Here is a 14,831-nt window from a genome sequence, read left to right on the forward strand (position 1 = left end):
TAAAATTATCTACAAGAACACACAAACATTTAAAACTGGCAAAAAATAAAATAAATGCAGCGTCAAGTTATTAAGGTATTATAAATCAGAAAAATATTGGTTGCTATACAGATTATGATAGGTTATTTGCTATACAGTTAACATTTCACTGATGCACATGCCTTTTATCAAACATACTGCCAGTATTTCTTTCGGTGTATATAAATAAGAGTTAGGAAAACTGAGTTGTCTTAAGGAAAAAAGGTCATAATAAAACTCTGACCCATAACGCCCTTACTGAATTGCTATAGTTCAAGAACAAGAAAAAAAGTAAAGACTCCATAGCTTTGGAGAGCAAAGAAAATGTCTTGTCAATCATAAACAGACTGTGAAGGCTGTTGAAGTTTCTGACCAAATGATCTCCTAAATCTTGAGAACTATGTAACTTTCCTTTTAAAATTCTAACAATTTTTCTGTATTAGGGAAAAGATTATAAAAAGTTTGGATGTAGTTTAATTACAGCAGCAATCTACTCTTAATTTTCTTGTTTTAATAAAAAGAAAAATCAAAATAAAAACATCACCTAGAAAAGTAAACAGTTGTTTGAACAACTTACAGACTTTCCACTGAAATGGTAGCATAAATAACAAAATACATTTTGGGGAAGCAGTAGCAGATTGCTTTTGAATACACAACCACAAAAACCTCACAGGGACAACATTAATGTACTGAAATATTTATTTATATATGTCCTTAGGTTGTGCTTACCTGTTGCTTTTTGCAGCAGAACCTAAGGTGGAAGGTCTGGGAAGGCACTGTGAAGTATAAATAATTGCACTGTTTGCAATTAATAAAGATTTTAAACCTTAAATGAATCAAAATCAACAGCCTCCAATTTGTGAGTACTGAATCCAACTGAAAACTATCTCTTCAGTTTAATTAATAAATGCACCACTTTCCTAAAAGGTCATCTATAAAACAGTATCATGCAAAATACTGAAACTGTTCACATCAATACCCTACTCTTAAACAGATAACTCCTTAACTATTAAAACTTCAAACTAGAACTACATATCCATATCTAAATAAGGGCAAGGGAAGAAGTCACTCTCGGTTCTATAAGATAGTCAAAAACATTTCAAAACAGCTACAATGAACTGTACCGCTATTTTCTACCCTATAAATAATCTCAACATTTATGTCCTGTACATCTTCCTTTTATAGTATATTCAGAACAACAAATGGTGCTCCCCTACCAATGAAAGAACTAGTATACATATTTAGGAAATGGTATTAAAACCACTACATTGCTTAATATTTGCAAACTGAAAACCACCCTGTCTGATACATTTCAAGTCTTTCATATTAATATATAAGATATGCATTATTTTACACTGAAAAGCAATATATTTTAGGAGCACCAATGAGTAATACTATTCAACTTTGTTAATGATGAGTTTTCTTTAGCTATAGCTAAAGCATATCAAAAATACTTACCCATTAAGCTCACTTAAAAAAAATACAGACCTATGAATATTCTATGTTAAATTAAGAAGCAGTTATGGTTTCCAAGATATAAGCACTGTATTCCAACATAATATTCAAACAAAGTATGGCATTTGCATTATGTGGAACATTGACAAAAAGATACTGTTGCAGTTCATCAATTTGTCATTCTGATGTACTTACAGTGCAATGCTCCTTGAAGGAACACAATCAAGGATGATACACAGCACAGTCCTCCTCACCCCTACAGAGCTAGTTCTATACTGGCTGGATCAAACCTGCACTTCAACAGACAATGGCAAGACAGACTGTATTTGCATGTAGTCTAATATATTAATATGCAAAGAGCCAACAAATATGCAAAGAGTAAAACAATGGATTTCAACAAAATATCAGAACTTCAGCATGAGTGTTATAGAGTAATAAAATGATTCAAGTACATAAAAAAATTAAGTTGATTCAATGATTGGACTTGTGCATTTACAAAACAAAGCTTATCTATACTGCAAAAAGGAAAAAAAAAAAAAAAGGAAAAAATAGCTCAAACATTTTCATACCGCAATAATGTTTCAATGGCAGATGCACTATAGCTATACTTTTTGCATACTATTCACTTTTTCTACCCTACATTTAGAAAGAAACACACTAATATTGCATACCTTGCAAGAGCTCCTTTACATGAAAAAAAAAATACTGTTCTTATTATAGACTACTCATATTTACTATTTGAAAACTGTTTAAAATTAGTTATGCTGAAACAGTCTTGGAAATCAAGTAATTATCAAATTAAAAACAGAAAGGTTAACTGTTATAGCAGCAGTACAGGTCTGAAACAGTGGTCATGTATAAAAGGAAATTTCACTGTTAATGCAATGGAAGTATGCCAAAAGATCATTGTACACACATGCAGTTTTTAATCAAACAGAAGGAAAAAAATGAAGATATCAGGATTACTTGTGCTGAAAACAGCCAAATACAATAAATGGAAAAGATCCTCCAATCTACTACTATACTGCAAGGGGGAAGAAAACATGCCAGTGTTTAAAAACTCAAATTAATATTTCATGGGGAAAGCTTATATATTTGTGTATATGTATCTTAATTTATCATTACTAAGAAATTATGAATTCTTTAAATACCCACATATCCAACTTACCGACACAGGAGGTTTCATATCATTTATTGTAAAGCACAAAACAGGCATTTTAAAAGTGAAAGTATACATTGAAAAAAGTACATTTATATCACAAAGCATTAACCACATAATAGTTGCAAATACATTTGCTGGAATGTGTACATCTACACTAAATACTAAAAACAAACCAATTTTCATTTCTACACAGAAATATTAACCTCCTATCAGTAGTGATAGATATTTTGTACATTTTCAAAAAAAAGAAAAAAGAAAGGAAGAAAGAAAGAAAGGAAAAACACTATTTAAACCAAAAACAAAATTAAGATCTTCATCAAGCCGTCTGCATCCATATATTTAACAAAGGTTTTTTTCCCCCACACAATGAAGCAAATACTGTATTGTCCACTTCTTATTATTGGCCCTGTGCAGAAGAGATACATAAGAAATACACAAAAAGTTAAAGAAAATCCTTTAAATGGAGCTAACTCAGGAGTGAATCCTCTAAGAAAGAAAAACTGGTTAATATAAATGGTGGTGGCTTCTTGCATGATTTGCAAATCCCTGGGGGAAAAAAGTTTATTTTTAAAATCAAAGGCATTATAGAAATATTCAGCACTCAGATGCCAGGAAGCATTATAAAAAAACAAACAAAAAACCCAAAACAATATACCACAGTACTTCATTTATAGTTTTGCCAGATAAAAATTTAAAAGGCAAACAGAATCCCAGACAAAAGTAAACATGCATAGAACATGACTGAAGTTGAAATCAGCACATTAGCAAATTTATTATACCTGAGGTGCTGGAGGATGCTGTGGCATTCCCTGGGGACTTGTCTGGGCATAGTAGGCTGCTTGTTGTCTATAGTACTCAGCCCAGGCTGCACTATAATCTGGCTGACCACCTGGTGGAGCACCCGTAGGAGCAGGAACTGCTTGACCTTTTGAGAAAACAGAACAACTTTGTTGCTGTAACCACAATTAAAAGCCCCAAAGAATCTCATTTCTAATAAAAACAATACCTTGCTTCTTGTAATATTCCTCCCAAGCCTTTGAATAATCTTGTGTCTGCCCTTGTTGACCTAAAAAAAACCCCCTAAATTTTAATACAAAATTATATCCACTGTAAGTACAAGTTATAAAGACAAAAGCACAGAGGGTCAGAATTGCTCCTGTTCTATTTTTAATATTCCTTAGTGTCAAAACCTACTCTGTAATTAAAAAATCAAAATACTCTTTAGTTTCTTTTTGCCATACTATCATAACTTTCAGTTCTTTAGCATTACTCTTTAATAAAAAACAAAACTATCTACATAGTTTCTTGATTCAGTTACAGTTTTTATAAACTGTTCATATTCTAAATTAAGTCTGAACATGCAGTCCACTGTTCCCCAATGGTTATGTTGCGGGGAATGAATGGACCACTATTTTTGGTAGTTTTCTTCTCCATTTGGATTTGTTATACTACAGGTTTTAAAATAAAATGAAAATCTTCAATGAAGAGAATATTTCTTGAGAAACAAAAACCCAGTTAAAAACTATTATTTTAAGATCTGGCCAAGATTTGTTCTTTCCAGATTAGTAACCTATAAACTATGTATAACACTAATCTTCAAGATATCTTTTAATAAGATATTTAAAGTTTTAATATGCTATGCCCAAATGATAACAATTTTATTAAAAATAACCTGATGCAGGACATAAAAAATAATCACTACTGAAGAGGTTCTAAGCAACAAAATCAATGAAAGACAAAACTCAACAGCTTTCAGAAAGAGGTCTTTTTTCTAGGTGACTTTCCTGAATTAAGAGACTAAAAAGACATAATCAAATGTAACGCATGAAACGTGAATGGGCTCTGTATTAAAAAAATAATAATAATAATGACAACCCTACCTCTCACACACAAGTAGCTACAAGGCACTTTTTTCTGACAACCAGGGAAACTTAAATATTATTAAAAATTTATTTAGAGCAACAGCTTGCAACTTACTTTGAAATGGCTCAGGCACCAAAACAAGTATATATACACACAAAGTACATATGACAAACTTTTGAAAATGGTGAATCTGGACAGAAAATATACATATAGGTGTTCGCTATACTGGTTTTCCAATTTTTTGAAGGTATTAAAAAAATTAAAAGTTGGGGAGAAAGAGACCATAATTTTTCCTATTTCTTTATTTGAACAGATTTTATTTAGTTTGCAATTCATTTGGCTTTATGAAGTTATGACAACCAGACAAAAAATACTCAGAGAAAGCTGTTTTATGTTTGTTAGATGGTGCCATACCAAGGCAATTTTAGAAAATAGTCTATTATCATCACAAAAGTGGTTAAAGAATAAAAGCAACTGAGGAAATAAAAATTGAAGATGTATGGCTTAAGAAACATAAGAAACTCCCCCTAGTTATACAGGCAGCAGCACAGAGAAATCCTATATTCTCTTAACAAAATTATCACACTTTCGTTTTTCCATACTTCTTTTAGGAAATGAATTTAATATTTTGATTTTATGAGACACAATTCAAGTAAATCTAAAACCAGTTTCAGTATTTAGACAACTGTCAAATATCCTGGTACTAAGAATAAAAAAAAAACCAACACACATTTTTTTTTTTTTTAAAACAAACTGCCCACTGCAAAGCCTTCTGACTTGAGGCCAAATTTATTTAAGGCAACGACGACGTCCACTACAGGTTTAAAAATGGAACTAAACTTCATTAAAAGACACTCATTTTTAGAGAGGAAAAAAACTACAGTTACCATGGAGACATATCAAGAAAATATCAAAACTCTAATTTTCACTGAAAAAACACCCCCAAACTCAAAATATTCCTGTGGAAAACTGAAAGTAAACATGTTATACTCCAAGAAACATAAACACGTGGTTAAGTCACCAACATCTGACACTCCAATCTTGAAAGCATCCATAGAAAAACTCATTCCACTCCTATATGAAGAGCAAACGCGATTCTTTTTGCTCAGCTATAAAGTAGGGAAAGAACTTTTCCCGTCTAATCTTTTTATGTTTTGGATCTTCCTCTAGCCTCTTGCCCTTTGGAAAGTAGGGAAAGAACTTTTCCCGTCTAATCTTTTTATGTTTTGGATCTTCCTCTAGCCTCTTGCCCTTTGGAAAGGCATGTACTTAACCTGTTCCCTTTATTCTTTCCCTCAGTTCCGAAACTGTTTTGACGTGAGACAGTTTAGTTTATACTTCAGTAGAACATTACTTAACATTTACATATAACGTGACAATGTAAGAATCTTAATTTCATTTCATTTCAGAGATAAGACTTAATCACCCTAGAGTTCACATGCAACATTCCATTACAGCCTAAGAGACAGTTCCGCTTGAATAGATTCCATCCTCAGACACCTTTATCTTTCCCACAATCACTCTCTCTTGGCTCTTTTAAAGGCTTAAGGTATCATATGCTAGGTATCATATGCTAAGGGTTCAGAGTTCACTGTATCAGTGCTTGACATTAAAAGGGCCTCTCTGAAGTCAAACTTATCCCCAAATGTCATCACTTACTCTCTTTTCAAATAGAAACTTCCTATATCTCTATTTTGAAGCCCTGTTTCTCTTTAGGGAGTTTACTTAGAAAAGTTTCCTTTCGTTCTAGCTTCAAAAGCACATACATCCAGATTACTGTCATTCCTTATATGGCAGCAATATGAATTTCTTAGTTTCTTTCATTAACCTTCAAGTATCTCATCTTTAAGAATTTCTCTCCTAAGTTTTCTTTGTGCTAATTGCAGGTAATTTAGAATTCTCTTAGAAAACTAATTTAAAAACAACTTATCTGTTTTCAACAGAGGTCTATTTTAATAAGCAAACTGAAAAATCTATAATGTTATTGTGGATTTTCTTAACAGAAAAAGCTGAAAAGGCTTCAAAGTCTGGGACAGTTCTAGTATGGTGACAAGGGCACTGGATGGAAATCAGGACATCCAGAGTCCTAGGAAATCCTACCTCTGCCACTTGGAAGATTAAAAATCTCTACAAATAAGGGAGTTAATTTGGAGATAAAGATCATTGTCTCTCCCTGGTATTCTAGTACTCTTTTCTTTCCCTCCTATTTAAAAACATCAAAGATTCAACTGATAAGTTTTATCCTTTAAGGTCTCTTATTTGTAGCTATCCTAAAAAGGTCTTAAGGACAAGCAATGCACTTAAAAGAAATCAAAGTGGTTAAGCAATCAATCATATACCAAAAAAATATCCAAAACAGAAGAAAACTTCCACAGGAAAAATAGACCTTGTAGCTATCATTAAGGGAGAAGGAAATGGCAACCCACTCCAGTGTTCTTGCCAAGAGAATCCTGTGGACAGAGGAGCCTGGTGGGCTGCTTGCTGTCCATGGGGTTGCACAGAGTCGGACACGCCTGAAGCACCTTAGCATGCATTCATGCATTGGAGAAGGAAATGGCAACCCACTTCAGTATTCTTGCCTGGAGAATCCCAGGGACAGAGGAGTCTGGTGGGCTGCCTGCCATCTACGGGGTCGCACAGAGTTGGACATGACTGAAGCGACTTAGCAGCAACAGCAGCAGCTATCATTAAAGATCACCTAACATTATTTAAGATTTACATTTAAAGGGAATCATTCAACCAGTTCACTTTGCTTATAAAATAACAGCTTATACCTGCAGTGCTACAGAAAAATAACAAGTGAAAAGAAGGCAAGGGTTAAGGAGGATCTTCAGTCAAACATAGTGTTTTAAGTTATTTCTATACCACCTTTTCCCACAAAGGTTTCAAGACAGACCAGCAGACTACCTCTATAATTACAATTTTATACAGCAGTCAGCAGGGAAAAGAACACAAACAACTTTTTAAAAGGCAAAGTGAAATGTCTACCCTTAAAAATAAAGATTTGAATGGTTAGAACTTGCAGATTATACAACATATTTTGGGTGAGTAACACGTGAATTTATTAAATACCTAAGTCTACCAACAGGGTTTGTTTTTACCCAATTTCAGTATTAATGTAGGAATCATATAAAGCATACTGCCCATTGTGAAAAGAAAACTCTTTAACCTTTAGTAATGATACTATTTCATAAAAGCTAGTGACCACAGGTCATGTCCACTATGTTGTTAAGGAATGATTACTAAAACAGCATTCTGGGTTATTCTCAACAGTATCCCCATTTGGGCAATAAATTGTGTGATCGCCCTAATTACAGTATTCTGTCTTCAAGTATTTTTAAAATTTCTTTTTGCAGAATTTTAGTTGTTATAGGTCTGCCTGAGATAAACTGGGTCAAGCTGGGCCACAAATACATAAATTAATGAATTTGTTACAACCTCAGGAATAACATATAGCAACTTTTCTAGAAAGCCTAAGAGGAGAAATTATTTTTCGTTTTTTAAAAACACAAATTAGCTGTGTAAAACATTCTCATCACCAGTTTTATGTACTTTTATATAAAGATTAATAGAATCACCATTCTGGAAATTTTTTTCTGTGAAAAATGGCAAATATTCTTTGGCAAATAACCCTGAAATTTACACTGAGAATCAATCACAAGTAGACTGTTATTTTATGATAAACCTATCACCATAGATACTTTCAATATCAGTGCAGAATGGGCAAGTTTATATGATTAGCTTGTTTGTCATTTCATTTTAAATGACTAAGAGAATAAGCACATGAGAAACAGCCAGATCTATCCAGAAGTACATCATTGGATTTGAAATGGTCCCTGAAAAATGCAAACATAGGAGACAGGTTTGGACGGCTCAGATGGTAAATGCCTGTCTACAATGCCGGAGACCCGGGTTCGATCCCTGGGTCGGGAAGATCCCCTGGGGAAGGAAATGGCAATCCACTCCAGTACTATTGCCTGGAAAATCCCATGGACAGAGGAGCCTGGTAGGCTACAGTCCATGGGGTCGCAGAGTCGGACATGACTGAGCGACTTCACTTTCTTTCATTTTCAAGAGTTCCAAAGTCTGGTTCCACCACTGTGTAGTTGTGGGACTTGTTTCCCAATCCGTACATATGTCAGTGAACAGACAGTAGCCCCCCACCACCCCCATCCATGGTTTTGTTTTCTGCAGTGAAGTGACCTAAGGTCAACCGTGACCTGAAAATATTAAATAAACAATTCATAAGTTTTAGACTGCACATCATCCTGAATAGCAACATGAAATCTCATGCTGTCCCTTTATCTGGCATATTCCACCTATTAGTCACTCAGCAGCTATCTTGTTTATATAATGTTGACTGTCCCAGTACTGCAGTGCTTGTGTGTCCAAGTAACCTTTATTTTACTTAATAATGGCCCTAAAGTACAAGAAGAGTGATGCTGGCAATTGGGATATGCCAAAAAGGCTTTTCCTTTAAGTGAAAAGGTAAAAAGTTATCTATTTAATAAGAAAAAAATTGTATGCTGAGGTCGCTAAGATCTACAGGAAGAACAAATCTATTAAACTGTGGCAGAAAAAAAATTCGAAGTTTTGCTGTCACTCCTCAAAATCCAAGTTACAGCTATAGTATGTGACACATAGTTACAGTGTGTGACATATGGTTGGTTAAGATGGAAAAGGCATTAAATTTGGACAAGGTATTTTGAGGGACAGGTCATTCATGTTCACTTGCATTCAATATACTCTAATTGTTCTATTTTATTAATGTTGTTACTCTCTTACTGTGCCTAATAAATAAACCTGATAATAGGAAAAAAGCATAGTACATATATAGAGCTTAGGACGATCTGCACTTTCAGGAACCCATGCGGCGAAGTACTTAGAACATATCCCCCATGGGTAAGGGGGGTGGGGAACCACTGATACAGTATTTGCAAAGCACTTTTATTAACAACTGTACTCTCCATTAGAATATAATAACCAGAAGGGCAGAACTCCTAGGTGTTGTGCCCACAATCACATTCTCAGCATCTATTTCTATGCTTAGCATGTAATACACGTTCTATGTTTAGTGAATGAAGAAGACAGCAATTCCAGGTGACTGTTTCTTTTTTCATATATGCATATGTTTTAATTAACTTCCTTTATCACTGTAGGTTACTTCTGTATCTGTTTATTTTGCAGAAAAAATAACACTGCACACAACCAATTATTGCTTGGTGCTCTATATTTTAGTTTCAACTAGTAAGTGGCTGATAAATTGTGTTTAGAAATAAAAAAACTTCTTAACCACAATTTAAACAATGATTTGTAATGACCATGATACTTCTGAGAGTTCAGTGATTTGGGAATGTATCCTTCTACACGTCAAGATTTTAAATTACTGGACGAAAGAAGTCCAAGGTACTAAAACCATGGAAAAAACATGCTTTTTATCAAAACCTTTAACCTTTTAGTGTGGTATTTACTGAATATTTTAGTTTAATAAAATGCATAAAAATGAAATGTAGAACATACCCATTTTCTTGTAGTACTCTTCCCAAGCCTTGGTATAATCAACCTGTCCAGCTGGAGCTGGATTCTGCTGATCTCCTTATTCAAGAAAAACATAAAAAAATTATGATTAAGGTTTTTAGGAAGCAATTTTGGCCGCTGGGGTGTTTTTGTGTACGTGTGAGAGGAGTTGGGAGTAGTCTGTCATGGGGAATGAGGGGAGGGAAATGCTGTGTGGTAGTGGCATCCTTGCTGGTGCCAAAGACCCACCCAGGATTCTGGGGGAAGAGACAGAGTGGGCAGAAAGATGCTCCATCTATTTAGAATAGTAGTTACAGTGAGCATAAGTAAATTCATTGGTCAAATAAGAAAACACACTGAAGATACCAGGTCTTTCACCATGTATAAGCATGGAAAACAGAAAAGCTAGGAAAAAACTTTCAAGTCTTAGAATAGAATTGCAGGTTATATGAACATACAGTTTAAAAATTATATACACATATGGATATTTATGTGTTTTTATACATATGTAGGTATGCATGCATGTAAATTCATTTCCTAGCTCTGCACACTGAATGGAGCTAGTAGCAATAACACCTCAGTGGCAACAAACACAACTATTTAGCTTCTAAATATCATTATCTACTAAAAAAAATTAGGGCTCCTTGGAAAAACGGTTAATTCAAGGGCTGAAGCTCCAAAAACACAAAGTAAGCATCTTATTGTCCAAGAAAGCAGGAAAGTGCTGAAAGAACTGACAGGCATGTCAAAAGAATACAGGAGCCATCGTGAAGGTGCTCCTGACTGGCCAATCTGGCTAAGTTTAAAATAAAACCTATTAAATCCATACTGACATAAATAGAAAGAAAAGGAAACCTCTTTCTTATAGTAAAATACCACCTAATAAATGTAGAAAAATGATGGAAGCAGAAATTATCATATTTGTAATTGAATTAGGTAGGTACTATCAATGAAGGCTAAGGCCTTCAATGAGGAACAGAATCCTAAGTTCAGCTGAGAAATCTTTTTTCTAAGGAAGTTTAGCTGTAGTGTTATGTTTTGATCAGAAAGGTAATTTCTCTTTGCTCTAGCAGTTTTATAATTTGTACTAGTTATTTTTGTTCTCATTTTTTAAAAAAAAGTTAAAATTATAAATCACGTCTAATCAAACTGAACTGTAAAACTTCTACTGTGTCTTTAAGGAAACAATAAAATTATCCCACTTGTCCTGCCAAAAAGAGAATAGAACAGTGGTATAATCACTGTATAACTTTCCTGCTGCTGCTGTAACTCTCCAGACAGTATTAATTTCAAAGAGAAAAATGGTGTTTTTATAGAACCTTGGCAGACCTCATTCATTTTTTTGCAGTATTCTTGCCATATTGTATGTAAGCAGGAACCTTGATCATGACCTCATCTTCATGAGAAAAGGTTGAAGGGACCTATGGTTGACCCATAAGCATCTCACAAAAGGTCTGTACTCTTTTGAAAGAAAAAGATAGGAATTATTTTTGACTGGTGAGAAATTGTTGGAACAACTGGTAAAATGGGGTAAGGGCTATGACTTGGGATAGTAAAAACAATCAGTGTTGATTAACTGATTTTGAATGCTGTGTGATGGTTATATATATTTTTTGAGAAACACAGAAAGGAGTACTTAAGAGTAATGGGCCATTAAGTCTACACTTTGGTCTTAATGATTCTGAAAAAGACTAATGACAATAGATATGGACACATAAGATAGGGTAATGGAACAGATGGGGGAGATACACATTTAACAGCTAGATTATCTGGGTATTCTTGGTAATGTATCTTACAACTTTTATTGGTTTAACAGTTAACTCAAAGTAACTTGTTTTTAAAAACTGAAGGCTACTTACTTAAGCTATTATTAACTAAGTATTATAAATATGGGGGTATTATACACTGATGTACTTCATATATATTTCCAAACACAAGTTTTCACTTCTATATAAAAAATAAATTCTTTAGTTACCATAGTTACCTTGTCCATTGGTTTGGGTTGTAGTTGGTGCACCAGCAGGAGCTGCAGGTGGTGGCTGTGCTTGTTGCTGGTAATAGTGAGCATAATAAGCAGCCCAAGCTGCTGAATTTGGATCCGTTCCTGTTTTAGCTAGAATAAACAAAGTTATACATTTGCATCTAAAATCCATAATCAATTAATCACACACACCCCCCTCTCTAGCAAATAAACAGAACTCCAAGTTAACTGGACATTAAAAAATAGTAGGTGGAAACTTACAAATTCTTCTATTATTTTTACTGCCATATTATTTTAGAAAACTGAGGCTCAGATTAAGTTCCTAGAAAACTAGCTTGTGGCAAAGCTGGGATAGGAATGAAGATCTTTTGGTTTCAAATCCAATGCTTTGTCTCCTAAATGCTTTGTCATCCTGTGTGGTTTTCCTAAATCAAGTTTGCCTCAAGTACAACAGTCCTTATGAAGAATTTTCAGGAACTAGCCCATACAAGAAACAATTATTTTATAACTATGAACTGTCCTATCTTCTTTCAATGAAGAGCCAATTAAAAAATCTTGGAAAAAGAAATTGAGATTAGCCGTATTTCATCTCATCATATTCCAGTGATTATCCTAAAAGATAAATTTGATGTCACTGTCCTATTTGAAATTATTTCCTGGTGTCTTTAGGACTAATAAAACTTTTAAGGACAGCATATCATTCAACGCTTTTACCAAGATATTTGGACACCCTGGCTTATACTTTCCTTTCCAGCCTCTCTCTGCTGTCGGTATCTTTCCAACACTCAAGGTCGGAACACAGTAAACTGGCTGTATTTTTCAAGTCATCATGCTCACATCTGGGCCTTTCAGCACGTTACACTTCCTCTGCACTTTACTGACCCTCACTCAATTTTTCATAAAAAAACTGATGCATTAACAGTATGGGACTTTTCAGTCAGAAAAAGAAATCTTCTTACTGATTCTTTTATACTTGGGAGCATCATAGGATGCTATATCTTTATTAGTTTATATCCTCAAGAAAAATCCTGGTAATTTCCTTAATCAGTCTAAATCTATATGAAAACCAGTCTACACATATGACTAATACATATTGAGAACTTACTAAATTCATGCAATATAATATTCATTCATCATTTTATAGATAAAACAGACTTTAAGTTCAAAACTTGCTTGCTATCCCATAATTAGTAAGTTGTAAGAGTAGGACTTATTCAAGTCTCTTACCTTCTGAAGTCAAAGTTATGGGACTTACTGCACAAATCTTTCATAATCCATTGATTTTTTACAGGAAGACTTAATTCAGAGAATACTGACTTTATTGTGAATACAGGCCCACATTAAAATTCCAGGGTATTTAACACAAAATCACAATTTCATTTTTTTTAATTTTCATTTCAATTTTATTTAAAAATATTTTGGTTTTACAAGCAATATCTAACCCTAAATGCTATCTTTTAGCTAAATGGTTAAGTAACTTCTTTCCCAAAGGCACTGCTGAAACCCACATTTAGTTATACCAATTCTTAAGAGTGGTGACTTCACCACTACTCCAAGTGGGAAAATGAGATTGTAATACAGAGACCACTTATTTTTTAAAAAGAGCAAAGGAAGATCCGCTTTTTCTTTCTATACAGAGCTGCTACTGCTAAGTCACTTCAGTCGTGTCTGACTCTGTGCGACCCCATAGACGGCAGCCCACATGGTTTCCCCGTCCCTGGGATTCTCCAGGCAAGAACACTGAGTGGGTTGCCATTTCCTTCTCCAATGCATGAAAGTGAAAAGTGAAAGTGAAGTCGCTTAGTCGTGTCCAACTCTAGTGACCCCATGGACTGCAGCCCACCAGGCTTCTCTGTCCATGGGATTTTCTAGGCAAAAGTACTGGAGTGGGGTGCCATATACAGAGCTATTCAAACATATAAACCATTTTTTTTTCAGTAGCTTGAATGAACAGAAAATAAAGTTATATATAATTTTTGATATTTGGTCTTCATCAGCAACTCTCACTTCAACGGCATGGCCTCATACAAGGACATCAACCTTTCTAGGCATAAAGAGTATATGAGGAGCTACATTTTTTTTTTTTTTGGAGAACAAGTGCTTTACGATGTTGTGTTGGTTGGGGCCACTTCTTATTTCCATCATTTTTTTCAATCTTACTACTTACCTGAACAGAGCACCCAAATAGGTGCAATCCTACAGATTCAAGTTAACCAATATAAATCTGCCCCTTAATTTTCTCAGTGTCTTCAGTGGTGTGATTCCTCAGCTTAGTAACACCATGCCTTAGCTTACAAGAGGGAGAGAAAAGTTTTTCCACTCTTTAAAGACTAACTTTTAGACTATTATACAATAAATCATATTTGACCTTTCTTCTGATAAGTCCTTCTATTAACAGCACAGTATTGCTAACACTTTAAGTACCCTCTTCTGCTACAGAATGTAAATTCATTACTCATACTCAGACGTCAGCACACTTCTTGAATGTGTGAGTTGAGGTTATTTGCTGTCATGTTGTATCATCATATTCCAAAAAGCATACCTCTTGTTATTCCAAAGAGCATGAAAAATGAAAGCGTGTGTCACTCAGTAGTGCCTGACTCTATGTGACCCCATGGACTGTAGTCCACCAGGCTCCTTTGTCCATGGAATTCTCCAGGCAAGAACAGTGGACTGAGCTGCCACTCCCTTCTCCAGGGGATGTTACTGACCCAGGGATTGAACCCAGGTCTCCTGCATTGCAGGTAGATTCTTTACCGAGTTACCAAAGGCATACCTCCTATGAAATTAAGGTATGTTAAAATATAGGACCACTCTCAAATACTAGAAATGTTT

The 14,831-nt window shown here is 34.5% G+C and overlaps 1 protein-coding gene across 50 annotated transcripts in view; it reads right to left on the minus strand.

The window, feature by feature from the left end:
• Window positions 1–14,831, minus strand: part of FUBP1 (far upstream element binding protein 1) — a 33,040-nt gene that overhangs the window by 288 nt on the left and 17,921 nt on the right. For 8 of the 50 annotated variants that reach the window (XR_015160307.1, XR_015160305.1, XR_015160299.1 and 5 more), the window contains 6 exons: window positions 11,991–12,128; window positions 10,019–10,093; window positions 3,642–3,701; window positions 3,415–3,560; window positions 1,669–1,768; window positions 748–794 (listed from right to left, as the gene is read on the minus strand). Coding sequence is in view for 21 of the 50 variants with exons in the window: in XM_086390701.1 (XP_086246827.1) it covers window positions 1,730–1,768; window positions 3,415–3,560; window positions 3,642–3,701; window positions 10,019–10,093; window positions 11,991–12,128 (458 nt within the window). In the remaining 29 variants the exon portion in view is untranslated. Of the gene's footprint in view, window positions 1–699; window positions 795–1,544; window positions 1,769–2,648; window positions 3,042–3,414; window positions 3,561–3,641; window positions 3,702–10,018; window positions 10,094–11,990; window positions 12,129–14,831 lie in introns of those variants that run through there. The other 42 variants (XR_015160317.1, XR_015160316.1, XR_015160309.1 and 39 more) reach the window with 13 other exon arrangements.

Source organism: Bos grunniens, chromosome 3 (assembly GCF_055505025.1).
Source record: "Bos grunniens cultivar Pamir isolate PY7600 chromosome 3, Bosgru_T2T1.0, whole genome shotgun sequence".
Lineage (NCBI taxonomy): Eukaryota > Metazoa > Chordata > Mammalia > Artiodactyla > Bovidae > Bos > Bos grunniens.